Raw genomic sequence first — 14,167 nt, 5'->3', positions numbered from 1 at the left:
TGTGCAACTGTGTATGACCCCACATTTAGGACTATGCTTGTTTAGTGTACTACCAAAACTGTCTTGAAATTCTTGATCTTTTTTTAACAAGGATTTCCTTGTTTTCATTTTTCACTGAGGCCCACAAATTATGTAGTCAGCTAAGAGTGGTAAAATGCTTAGCAGAATGGATACTAATGGAACCAAAGTTAAAAAAAACTAATTATATGCAGGAAAAAATATTAAAATCGAGGAGAAAATGAGAATTTCTTTTTAATTAAGAATTCTACTATTATTTAAATAAACTATAATAGCAGAGAAAACATTTAAATTTCGCACCATTAGAAGAGTTTGCTTAAATTTCAGCTAAGAAAAGAGAATACAAATTATCTGCATTTTGGCAATGTTATATCAGAATGTCATACCCACCTGGCATAATGCCATCACTTGGTGAATGCTAGCATCAGAAGTCCTACACTGTGCCCAGATAAGCAGCTTCAGGTTGTCTTCAGAATATTTATTATTATTGTCCTAGCAGTTATTATTTTCCCAGTCAAAAGGGAGTACCTTTACATACCACTGACTAATTGATAATGGTATTTAAGACGGAACTTGTTCATTACTCTAAACTACAAATTAACAAATATATATATATATATATATATATATATATATATATATATCTCCATGTAACAAATGTATTTTCCTCCTCTGAACATATGGGTTTCAGCAGCTCAGAAAATATTAAATCATGAACTTTATAGCATTTATATATAACATGTAAAAAAAACCTATTACATCAATGCCAGTCAAAAAAAATCATTTTCCTGTCTTTAATTAAATGTTACCTTTTAATCTCTGTATCCAATTCATCAAAATTGTCAATATGCCATTTTTCTCCATTTGCTCTCATCATTTGAACAATGACCATTGTTTTGCATAATTTCATAATTTTGGGCATAAATAACACTGGGATATCTATATTTCCTTTAGGTGGTAATGCAATTCCTGAAAAATACACAAAAAAAATTTAAATATTATAAAAACTTACAGAATGTGAATTTAACAGTACAAAGTACTCATCTAATTCTTTCAGTAATTCTTTTAAGTTTTTCAAAATTGCTTCTGAACAAAAAAATATGTTATGTCAAATTCAATGTGTACTTCACTATTTTCCCTCAAATGTCATTGACACCGTACAAAACCACATTTTATCCTGAGGTGAGAAATTTATCTTGAAAAGTTTCGTTGTACTGAGGAAATGTTGAAAGTAAAGGCTGGGTTTTCCCAGAATGATAAGAGAACCATAAAACCCATGAGTCTTTTCAAGTTTTACCACATTTTCTAGGAGAAAGTGCAGCATTTTTACAGAGGAAAAAATACAGTGATTTTTGATCCTTTAATTTCTTGTGTATTTTTTTCTAGACTATAACATGATCATGTTTCTATTTGGAACCCCCAAATTGTGGCAAGTATATCTGTGTAATTATTTAATAGATCCACAGGGAAAGCCAAAGCTTATTTGGAAAAGAAAGGTGTCTTTGCTCCTAGTTATTAAAACAAGAAGGCAGACAAGCTGAAAGCATTTTCTTGTGCTCTGATTTGAATTGTTCAACCCTTTACAATTGCTAAGAAACATGTTATCCATGAAGCCTGCTGAGTCCCAACTCTAGAGATTCTGATTTATTACCTCTGAGCTGGGGCCCAGGAAACTGCTACTTAAGTAGCACCCATTGTATCTGGAAGCAGATGGTTATGAGACCATATTTTGAAAGAAAAAAGTCTTTTGGATAAGTATGAAGAGATTAGAGGAGTGGTGAGCTTCAGGCCATTTTCAACAATGAGGGTATCCATGTGATGAGTGTCTACCTTTATTTGATGAGTAAAGCTACTTCTTTACACCATAATAAAGAATTATTGAGTACACTGTTTTTTAAAAAAAATATTTGTTATAAGACCATTAATCAAAGCCATTTGACTCAGATAAAAATACTAAACTATTAAGAAGATAAAAAATGGAAATAGAAAATGACACCACTGCAAAATATCCAAATTCAAAATTTTAAAATTTTCATATTTTAATTGTATTTCCCAAGGAAAGGAAAATGTTCTAAGGTCTAATACCATAGTTAATAATCATGAATAATTAATAAGATTAATAGTTAATATCTACTGGATATTGACTATACTCTAGGATCTGTGCTGTTATTTATTCAATATTTTATTTAATTCTCAGAAAACCAACAAAAATTAAGCGTTATTATGTTTTTCATTGTAGATATGGCAAAACTGAGAGAATATGTTTAAATAACTTGTCGAAAATCTCACTGAAAGATTGTATTGTTTTCTAATAATGATAGACATCTAAAATGTCTATTATTTTCAACTCTGTCTTTATGAGCTTTATATTTTAATGAATCATTGTTGTGTGAAAGAGTTAATTAAAATAGATATGCACTCTAAAGAATTATCAGTCTTATATAATATGAATATCATTATATTTTGCATGCACAGAGATGTTGGTAAGAAGTTGTAAGGTATGTTTGAATTTTGGATCTACTCTTTGGTTTTCTATTGGAATTTTTATTGTGGTTCTCATTCTTAGTACAATAAAAGAGATCTTCTATTGCTTCTTTAAAACTATAAACTTCTTTCCAAGGTAATGAAAAAGTAAGCTAGATGAATGTATATTTCAAAGGTCATAAGTGCAAATCCTATTAAGTCTAAAGCATATAGAAATTTTGGTCTTCTTTTTAATTAAAGTGAAATTACAGACTAATTCATTTTAAAACACGTTTGGATATAAACAGCAAGCACTGAGTCAAATAAACCATGCCTGTATTGCCAAGCAAGCCAAGCTTAGGAATTATCATTTGCTCCTACAAAGATTGTATTATCACTATAGATTATGTTATCACTAAAAATAAACTTAGGCTTTCAATAGTATAAGAGTCAAGACAGATAAAACAAGGTAATTCATTATTTATACTACTGTGCTTTCTTGTAACATTTAAATTGAAAGCATGGAAAGATAATGCCATGACAAATAAGTCCATTTAATTAAAAATCTAGTAGAATATTTGTGGTTGTAATCTTTTACCAAGCCTACAAGTAGAACTATAGTTGACTCCTGAATTTACTGCAAGATTCTTCTTAATATATTTATTATATTATTGTATATTATTGAAGTATATAATAATATATACTATATAATATAGTCACAATATATTATATAGTAAATGAAACATATGTGTAATATATTATAATAAAACAATATATACCATTATATATTATATATTATTATACCCTTGAATTGTTAAAATTGTGGTTTGTAGAAGAGTGCTTTCATTGGGTATTCTGAGATATTATGAGCTGAATTATGCCCCCTCTAACACCCGAGCAAATTCACATGAGAAGTCCTAACCCCCAATATCTCAAAATGTGTGTATATTTGAAGACAGGAACATTAAAAAGTGATTAAATTAAAATGAGGCTATTATGGTGGGCCTTAATTGAATATGTCTAGTGTCCTTAAAAGGAAAGGAAATTTGGAAAGAGAAAGAGACAACAGAGACATGCACAGTAAAAAGACCACAAGAAGGCACAGTGAGAAGCTGGCCCCATCTATAAGCCAAGGGTAGAGGCCTCAGAAGAAATCCAACCTGATGGTACCTTGAACTTTTAACCTCTAGAGCTGAGGGAGAATTTATTTCTCTTGGTTATGTAATTGTTATGACAGCCCTAGAAAATGAATACATAAAATTTTCTTTTATATGTTAATCCAGATATTGTGGCATGGGATTCCATTAAGTTTACTTTCAGACTCTTAACTCCAGACTCTCACAATATAGGGAAGATAGAAAAACTTGACTCTGAGTGCTGTTTGCCTACTTTGATGATGGAAAAGCTAACGACGAAACATTTTTCCTTTCCTACTTAGATCTCCTTCACTAAATGGGGATATTTATTAAATAGTCATAAGGGCATTAGGGGACTAAATTTGCCTCCGGAAGGATTATAGGCTATTGCTACTTTACCCTGTCCATTTTTAATAGAGCTGGCTAATATTTGAGATTCAATAAATGGTTGTTCAAAGTGGATGCTATCAAAGGGACTACTGCAGAAAAAGCTAAGCATTAAGTGGAAAGTCATAGCACTTATGGAGGCCACTGGGAAAAAACAGAAATCCATGCTCTTCAAAAAAAATGTTCAGTTTGAAACTTAACACAGTGCTTTTTAAGTAGCTTTTGGGGTTATTCTGTGCAAACATGATTGCTAAGGTAAATTTTACACAATGAGCAAAGTACTTATAAATTAAAGTACTATGTTTTCTTTTTTAGAATACATTAGTAAACATTGAAAAGAATACATTTAATGTGTTCTTTTGAAGACTACATTAGTAAATATTTTATCATTAGCCAAAATGAGTGAAAAATCCAATATAAGAGACTTCTGATGGAGAGACAAGTGAAGGAGACTTCTGTCATGGAAGACTACCAAATACATACTATATAACCACTGGCAGATAGGAGAGAAGTGTTTCAAGCTTTACATGAATGTTTGAAATAGAATATCTTAATGTTCTTATTAGTCCTACTATTCTATAACATTTTCCTTATAAATGGAAAAGATAATTAAGATTAGAAAAATAATGTTAGAGAACTGAACATTTTTATTGGAAAGTGGCTAATTTTAATTTTAATTAAAATTACCCAAGAAGATTTTAAGATAAAATAATGTCTGCTACCACTACTATTATTACAACTAGTATATCTTATTGATCAATCATTATGTCTTCTTTTATTCTGCACTGTATTAAAAAAACCTTCAAATCTGTGGTTTATTATTCACTATCTCTGGGAAACTGGGTAACTCATTTAAATTTCTAAGTGAGATTTTTCTCATATAAAATAGAAAGCTAATATAATATACAGTGCAGAGGTTTTGTTATGGCAATGACATTACTCCAGTTGCATTCAGATAATTACATATTGTACAGTATAATTTTATTCTATGCTATTTTATTCTTTCACTTAATTGTCAAAAAATACTTATGTGCTACGCATTTTAACAAGTGCTGTGACTAAAACAGTGAAGAAAACAAACCTCCTGCTTTTCCTGAGTCAAAAATGTATTGGGAAGTGGGACTAAGAGTAGAAGTTTAAAAATAAAATATATACTATGTATGTTGTTATGTAAAACAGTAAAGGGTTAGAGAGTGATGTGAATCTTAATGCAGGGTGTTCCAGGATGGCCCTCTGATAAGGTATCATTGGAGCAGAGTAGGAAGTGTGAAAAGCCTCACAGACATCTGTATGGGGGATATTGAGACATCATGTAGATATGAGTCTGGAATTATAGGAAAGACTGAGGCTGGGCCTATCAATTTAGAAGCAGTATGACAGAATGAGATCTCCTCAGAAACAAATGTGGACATAAGTGAGGAAGACAGAAGACTGAGTCCTGGGCCTCTACAAAGGCAGGAAGACAGGATGAGCAAAAAAGGATGAGCAGGACTTTGTAGATAAAGAGAGAAGAATCATGGGAAAATTGAGTCCTGGAGGCCAACTGTTACCAAAACAAGGAGAGATGACTTGTCAAGTAGAGCTTCTGGATTGAGCAAGATGAGGACTGCATATGGATGATTAGAGCTGGTTATGTTAGATTGCTGGTGAACTAAAACATTTTTTCTAAATGCTGATGCTAGAACTCTGCTTATTTAGCTCTGGAAATTAGCAATAATATAAATGAAGCATATTTTATCTTTTAAAAATACATATAATATTTATTGTTATGAATTATTTTTAATTTGGTCTTGAGGTCCCTCTATCAAGAGTGATTAAATTCCAAGATACAAGATAGCCACTCTCTATAAGAACATTGATAGAGGTAATTCTGGTTTGTATGTCAGGTAAGGCACAACAAGGAGGTAAAACCAAAATACATGCAGAAATTTATTATTCATAAGTGAAGAGAGGTTAGGGGTGCTGGCAAGGTACTAACGGGAAGCCAGGAAGGCAGTAGGGAGATTGCAACCAGTAGAGGGGTAGAGAAGACAGTAATCGGGGGTTGGAGGGGTTGGGGGAAGGTAGTCAGATGGAGAACCTATGGGACTATGCCTTTATTAAGGTCCATGGCATCATCCTTTAGGTTTTCCTACAAGGGGCCCAGATTAGTTAGCTTAAATAAAACATGCACAAAGGGGCTTACATGATTCTTGTGTTGACTGTTAAACTTTATCATGGTTAGTAGCTATGAGATGTGTTGGGTTTTGAATCAGTGATGTGAAGAAAAAGCAGGCTATATACAAACAACCACATAGAGAGAGGAAGTTTTATCTAGGTCAAAGGTGATGGAATATGATTGAGTCTCAAATAATTTATGTCAATCCTACAAATGGATGCTGAGGTGGCAACTATATTAAAAATATGACAAATGTAGTGTAATCTCTATCTTTTTCATTTTTCTCTTATGGTATAATCCTTATCCAATACAATATTTATGGTAATGATAGATTTCACATGCAGTTGTAAGAAATAAAAGAGAGATCCCATGTGCTATGGCTTGTATACATAAACCCCAAAGTCCATGTGTTACAGTTTTCTGGTCTCCAGCCCATGGCATTATTAAAGGTAGTGAAACCTTCAAGAAGTGGAGCCTAGTAGGAGGTTGTCAGGTCATTAGGGATATATGACTGTGAAGGAGACAGTGGGACACTAAACACTTGTTCTTCCTCTTTTGCTTCCTGGCCATGAAGTGAGTAACTTTGCTCCATCATGCACTCCTACTATGATGTGTGGCCTTGCCACAGGTCTAAAACCAATAGAATCCATCAATCATCAATTGGAAACTCCTAAAGTATGAGCCAAATTAACCTTTTTCTCTTTATAAGTTGATTATCTTGGGTATTTGTTATAGTAATAGCTAATTAATACACCATGTCTTCTTTATCCAGTTATCTCCAATAGTAGCATCTTGTCAAATTATAACAGAACACAAAAATTCCAGAATATTAATAAAGTCTACATATATATGTACACACACACATATGTGAGAAGCATTGTGTCACAGAGAGTGTTGTGATTTTTATTCAACCATCAAATGTGATTTAAGAAACTTCAGAGAAGTAGGATAGTCCTATTATATTAATCCTTACTTTTTAACTATTCTAATATTTTTCCATTTCTGAAGTTCTAATCTTTCCATGTTATTATCTCCTAAATGTTTAGATAACATGCTTTAGCTATTCTTTAAGGACTAATTTGATTATAATCAACTTGCTTTCCTTTCCTTAGTTGGAGAATGTCTATATTTCCCTTTATTCAAAATGGATATCTTATCTGAATACAGTATTCATAGTTTACTTCCTTTCAGTACTTGAAAAATGAATACCATTTCCTTTAGGCCTCCACGGTTTCAGATGAGAAACTTCCTGTCATTTGAATTGGTGCTTCCCTATAAGTAATGTACTGTTTCTCTCTAGCTGCTTTCAAGATTTGTTTGTCTTTAGTTTTCAGAAATTAATGATGATGTTTCTTGCCATGGATTTTTTTTCTGCTTCAAAATGATTGGAGATTACTTAGTCTCTTGAATCTGTACGGTTATGTATTTCATCAAATTCAGCAAGTCTTCAGACATTATTTCTTTGAATAATTTTTCAGTCATACTCCTATCTCTCTGGAGATCTATAAATGTTAGCTCTGTTGTTATCTTCCTACAGATTCCTGGAACTCTGTTCCTTATTTTTTAAATGTAAGTTCTTTCTGTTGTTCAGATTGTGTAAATTTTATTAATCTGTCTTCACCTTCACTGATTCAATTCTCCATCATCTCCATTCCACTCTTCAGTCCATCCAGCAAGACATTTATTTAACATTCATTTAATCAATTCTAAAATTTCCATGTGGTTTTAAAATTCAATATATTTTTCCTGAGATTGTCTATTTTTTTCATTGGCTTCATGGGAACTGAAAATTGTGTTTTGAAGCACACTATGATGCACTGACTCATATTACCTTTTTGAAGATGGGTAGGATAGAAGTTCTGCTCCCTTCTGAGCCCCACTGAAACCAAGAGAAGAGATGGGAGAAAGCAAAGCACGATCTAGCTCACCTTTTACCACCTCATTGATGCCAGGTTGGATTGGAAGCTCAGTTTTCACTGTTACAAAGAAAAGAAGCATAATGCTAACTACCTTGCCATACATATCTTTGTCCTTCCTTGCTGATGCTTGATAGGGTATAGGCTGTGGTTCCTATTGAACTCCACTGACTCCAGGGGTTAGAGTAGGGTAGGGCAGGAGTACCTATTGATTTTACTTCTTGCCTTGGTGGATCTTCATGTCAGAGCATTCAGAAGAAAAATGTATTGCTTATTAGCTCAACTTATACCAATCTCCTTAATCTCAATGACAACATGTACGGATAGAGGTGGCAGTCCTTCTAGGAACCAGCTCTTTAAATATCATTGCTTTTAGATGGAGATGGAATCTCATCTTGAAACTTAATCCTGCTGGTATTTACTACCTTAGTGGGGTACTAAGCTCCTTGTGTCTGCCAGGAAGAAAAAGGAAGATCATCTCTCTTCACACCATCAGTACCACTATTCTGGCTGGGCAATCAAAGCATTGCCAGCTTCTGAGGGATGGCAGACTAGTTTCCTGTCTCACCCCATGAATACTACAGACAATAGGGAGGAAGGGGAAAAGAGTGGGATAGAAAACTGACCACCTGCTTGGCCACACTGAGACAGTAGGGGTGGGAAAATGTGTTTTTTTCCCACTAATATTTGGCTGGAATAAGGTTGATATTACCAAAAGGCTATCGGTTGCTAGGCCACCCTTTTTTAGATCCTTTGGCTAGGGGAAGCAGACTTTTGGAGGAAACTTTTTTTTGTTTTTGCCTGTGGCAGCTCTAGATGGGATGCTTCTGGAGCTCCCTGTGTGAGATTTAGGAGAACTGATAAAAACAAAAAATCAGGAATTTGTTGTTATGTCATTTCTCAATTCTGAGATCCATAAACAGTTCACATTTTCCTTGCCATCTTTTTCCTTCCTATGTTTATTTGTTGTGTTATGTGGATTTTGGTTGTAAGTGGGAGGAATGGTGCTAGTTGATGTTGGTTAAGCCAGAATTCTGGAGGGATTGAAATTACTAGGAATGACTAGTATGAACATAGGCATGACTAAGGTTGAATGAAGAGCAAAGCAATCAGGGGAAAGTAGAGCAGTTAAAGAGATCAGCTATGTGGCTCTAAAAGTTCAAAGGATTTTTTAAAAAATAGTGTTTGAGCTAGAGATATTTTATTTGATGGCCTAAGAATCAAATTCAAAGAGTTGTAGGAGAAAGAGAGAATGGTCTGGTTACAGAGATGCAGAAGGAAGAGGATACACTCTTTAACTCCATGTCGAGGGTTGTGACAGTAAGAGAGATAAAGAGCCATCACTTCAAAAGGGAAAGACATGGCCTCTGAGGAAAGAGTCATACTTCAAGAAACTACAGAAAGTGTTCAGAAAAGTTGATGTAGGAGAAGAGGATGTATTTCTGATGGAAAATCACAAGTTCAGAGGATGGTATGGTAAAGTTGTAGGGTTAAGGAAGGAATGATAATTGTGATAAAAAAATTACAAGTATGCTACATCTGGTGACAAAAATACAGGGGACAATGAATCTCTCAGAAGAACTGGTGTTCATAAGATAACAGAACCAAAGAGGTATAAATGTATAATGAGATGTTTCCACATAGAAGAAATACAGTTTCTTTGGGAATGAGACTTTGGGGTAGAAAAGGAATATATATAAGAATTTGCTGACAGCTTGAAAATAACCCACTAACTAACTATTCAACACTCTATAATTACCTAAAGTATATCTACACTGTGCTGTATATGAGCTTAGCATTTTCAAAATTCAGCCCTCACCAAAACAAACTAATGCCATATGCAGAGAATTTGTTAAAGTACCCAGGAATTAAGGGTTGGCTGCAAGATAGCTCACTATTTGTCTTTTTATTCCTATTAGTTTTCTTCCCGATAGAAGCTGTAGTAAATATTATAGCACCATTTACATGTGATTATAAGATGAAAAACATTCGATAATGGCTTCTTCTGCTTCTTGATAGGGGACAGAGATTCCAGTACATGCCCAATTGCTATAGGAAAGGACATCCAATATAGTTACCAGAATTCAATAATAAAAGTGGCAAAAAGTAATGAGTGGTTATGCACAGTCAAAATAGAGAAATCTTAGAATAAACATTTTCATAAAATGTATTCATCATTCTCCATCTGTGAGATAACTGAAAAAATATAAATTTAATTCTATCTGCAAGATTAACTTTTGACTTGCCTGCAAAACTGGTAATAGTAGAAAGTTTCATTTGTGTACTTATTTCCTACCTACTCATGGAGACATAACAACTTATATCCATTTGATCTTTCTTTTAGACCTAAATATACATGGGGATGTTAAATAAAAAATAACAATTTCAGTTCAGGTATAATTGAATTTTTGACATATCAGATAGAGTTCCAATTACATTTGACAGATTCATATTGATTTTCATTTTAAAATCTTATCCACCATACTTTTGTGTGTTCTAGAATTTTTTACTTTAAATTAAATAAAGGCTTGAAGTGATAGAATATTTTAATTAACCTGACTGACTGAATATAACTTTTAACCTGGAACTGAAGTCTGGTATTAAACATTTTTTTTTTCAATCAAAAGCAAACATCAAAAGAAACTTAGTATTTGTACAGCATAAAAGAGGAATTTTGTTTTAAAGAATGTACCAGTCAGGTCATAACACATGGCTTAAAACATATGTTAGCTTATCAGACACTAAGAATTAAAATGAAAATGCCAAGTCTACAAAATTACATTAAATTTCTTAAAATAACCCAAATGTGCTTAAGTTGTCTCTACCTGTACTGTCTCTAATTTTTATTCACAATTTCCATCTCTTGAGGACCTTGTACAAAAACTAATACATTCTATGTTCTATGCAAGTGTCTTCTATTCCAGTTATCTACACTATTTTTGCCCTATATCTATGAATCCATATATCGACCTATTGACATATTTCATCTATAGATTTATTATATTATATCAATGTGGATAAGTTGCATGATTTTCATCAAGACAAATACTTAATATTGGATTCCAACATATTAAGGACATTATTAGACCAACAAAAATAGAATGAGGTTTTACAAAATGAAATCTCTCTCCAACTGACACTTGTTTGTTCAGAAACTAGTAAAAATTATATAGTTATATAATATATATAACTAATAATTTTATATTGTATAATATTATAGAATATATAAAATTATATAATTTGTATTTTAGTCTACATGAGCACTTTTGTTCTAAAACTTTCTTATGTCATTTCTAACACCAAGAAAAAAATGGAATTATTTGTAAAGAAAGAAAACATTCTAAGTAGCACTAAAATTTTAAAATTGGCTCTAAATGCCAAAAGACTGATAGGATACTGCTATTAATAATATCATTATGTAAATCAGATAATGGCAATATCTTTGAGTCCTCATTTAAAGATCCTTATTAATAATTTCCCACTATATGCAGAAACGTGTTCTAAGAAGTTCTACAGTTGTTGGGTCCTCAGCAAATATTTGGACCCATCATTTGATGAGCAGCTCCTATTTCTTTTTTTTTAAAGAGAGTGAGAGAGAGGGAGAGAGAGAGAGGACTTTAATATTTATTTTTTAGTATTTGGCGGACACAACATCTTTGTTTGTATGTGGTGCTGAGGATCGAACCCGGGCCACATGCATGCCAGGCAAGTGCGCTACCACTTGAGCCACATCCCCAGCCCAGAGCAGCTCCTATTTCTTAAGGCAGCCTGTTACTTTGTAAAAGATAATTAGAAAATTCTTCCTTGTTTTAGTCCCTAGTTCCATTTCCTGGAGAAATCAGTCTCTAGTTGGTGTTCTGCTCTCAGAAGCAATACAAACAATTAAACTCCTTCTTCTATACTGAAGAAGCAACTTTTCTAGGCTAAACATAATGAATTCATTTAAGTTCCAGGCTCAGTTTTAACCAATGCCTTGGCTAGTTATCTGGACTTCTAAGGATTTATAATCCAGACTGTCTTGTTTTTATGGGTCTTTCAACAGTCAACCTCAAATCAGTAAGGTCAGCTACCTGTTATATTTTACCTATGATTAGTTGTTATTTGGAATCTCCAAATTTTGCCCTGAATTCCTATCTCCATGGAGTCCATGATCATTGGGACATCATCATTTATATCTAGACTATAACATGTTGACTGTTGCCTTATCCTTAATGTAACATTTTCTAAATTTCTAACTTCACCCTTTCCAAAAAATATAACTATGTCCAGTTTCTGCAGTACCAATGGAAACTCAACCAGTTGGTTTCATTTCTACAGAGTTGTCTATCCACTTATATACTTACTAGACACTTCCTGAAATATGACAATATTACAAGAGATCCTTCATCACTTATAACCTATGAAAGTATCTTAATATATAGCATGTTTAACTGACCTGGTTATTCAAGTGTGGTTTAATCATCACAAAGAAGTTTGTAGCAGTTATTTCTATTCTTTCACTTTTAAACAGCAATTTTACTCTTATAGCTCAAATTTTCTTTAGATATTTAGATAATCTCACTACAAAGTATGTTTTTCTCAAATGAAGTTAAAAAAAATCCAAAAAGTGTTTGGGAGCCATGAATTACAGTATTCATTTTATTAAAGTTTTGAACCCACATGTCAGAATCCATAATATTTTGTCATAAAGACTTCATTCAAACATTATAGAACTCTGAAACTATATATTTGACATCTAATATAGTGGGTCTCTTTTCTTTCCTTTTTATTTGTTTTTGTGAAATGTGAATTTGCTAAATATTCCATGATTTTACACAAAACATAGATGGCACAGACTGAGACAAGAACATCTCAGAAATTTATTATAGCCACACCTGGAAACTAATCCATTCATTAATGTCAATTCATATATATATATATATATATATATATATATATATATATATATATATATATATATATTTTTTTTTTTTTTTTTTTTTTGAGTACCAGGGATTGTGCTCAGGGGAGGGATTGTGCTCAGGGGCACTCGATCACTGAGCCACATCCCCAGCCCTATTTTGTATTAATTTAGAGACAGAGTCTTACTGAGTTGCTTAGCACCTTGCTTTTGCTGAAACTGGCTTTGAACTCTGGATCCTCCTACCTTAGTCTCCCAAGCTGCTAGGATTACAGGCATGTGCCACCATGCCCAGCTTCAGTAAGAATTTTTCTAGACTCCTTATCCAAAATTATATCACCAACATCATGACATTCTTTATTCTCTTTCCCTGCCCATTTTCTCTTTTTTGTTTATTTTTTCTCTCTTCTCATTAGCATGCAAACTCCAGGAGAGCATAGATTTTTGTCTACTTGGCTCCCTGATGTATTCACAGAACTTAGAACAGAGTCTTAGCATCTAATAGTTTTCAGTAAATGTTAGTGCTTAAATGTATTGAGCTAGGTGGTTGTTAGGGAGAGTTTAGTAAATGAGACTGAAAATATCCCTTGCCTAATGGACCATAGCTTCTACTGGAGAAGAAAAGATAAGGAACAAATAAATAGAAAACTAATTAATAGGTTTTACATTAATTATTTAGGGAAAGAGCATCAGTGGAGAGTATTTTCAGCAAAAATTTATCTAAAAAGGCAACACATCTAAAAGATGTGAAATAAGTTAAACAAAAAGTTAGTTTATGAGTGTTCCAAGTAGAAACATTAACAATTTCAAAGCTTATATAAGGAATTGGCTCAGAATGTTGATACAGCAGCACAGTGAAGATTGGGGGTAATGGAAGGGGGTGAAATCAGAAAATAAAGAAAAAAAGAAGCCTGAAACAGATGTACAGATCTTTGATCTCATCTCTTACAGTTGATCTGGAAGATGCGAGGAGATTTTAAAGAGCACAGTAACATAACCTAATGTCCTTTTTACAAATTACTACTCTGGATTATGTATAGAGATCAGATTGTAGGAAAAAAAGATTGGAATAAAGTAAACGATTGCAGTAGTTCAGATGGTATAGACTAGGGTAAAAACACTGGAAGTGGTAAGAAGGGGGTCTGAAATGGATCGCTCTTTATGGCTTTGCTATCAGTATTTATTTATG

At 33.0% G+C, this 14,167-nt stretch overlaps 1 protein-coding gene across 4 annotated transcripts in view; it reads right to left on the bottom strand.

Moving 5' to 3' along the window:
* Window positions 1–14,167, bottom strand: part of Cfap47 (cilia and flagella associated protein 47) — a 424,450-nt gene that overhangs the window by 55,335 nt on the left and 354,948 nt on the right. For all 4 annotated transcript variants that reach the window (XM_058585745.1, XM_046465022.2, XM_058585744.1 and 1 more), the window contains one exon: window positions 828–987. In XM_058585745.1, the coding sequence (XP_058441728.1) occupies window positions 828–987 (160 nt within the window). The remainder of the gene's footprint in view (window positions 1–827; window positions 988–14,167) is intronic.

The sequence above is a fragment of the Marmota monax genome, unplaced genomic scaffold, assembly GCF_021218885.2.
Source record: "Marmota monax isolate L192 unplaced genomic scaffold, Marmota_monax_Labrador192_F-V1.1 WCK01_AAM20220418_F8-fsc00158, whole genome shotgun sequence".
In the NCBI taxonomy this organism is placed as follows: domain Eukaryota; kingdom Metazoa; phylum Chordata; class Mammalia; order Rodentia; family Sciuridae; genus Marmota; species Marmota monax.
Note: the sequence above shows the minus strand (reverse complement) of the source record. Positions and strands in the feature narration are given on the sequence as shown.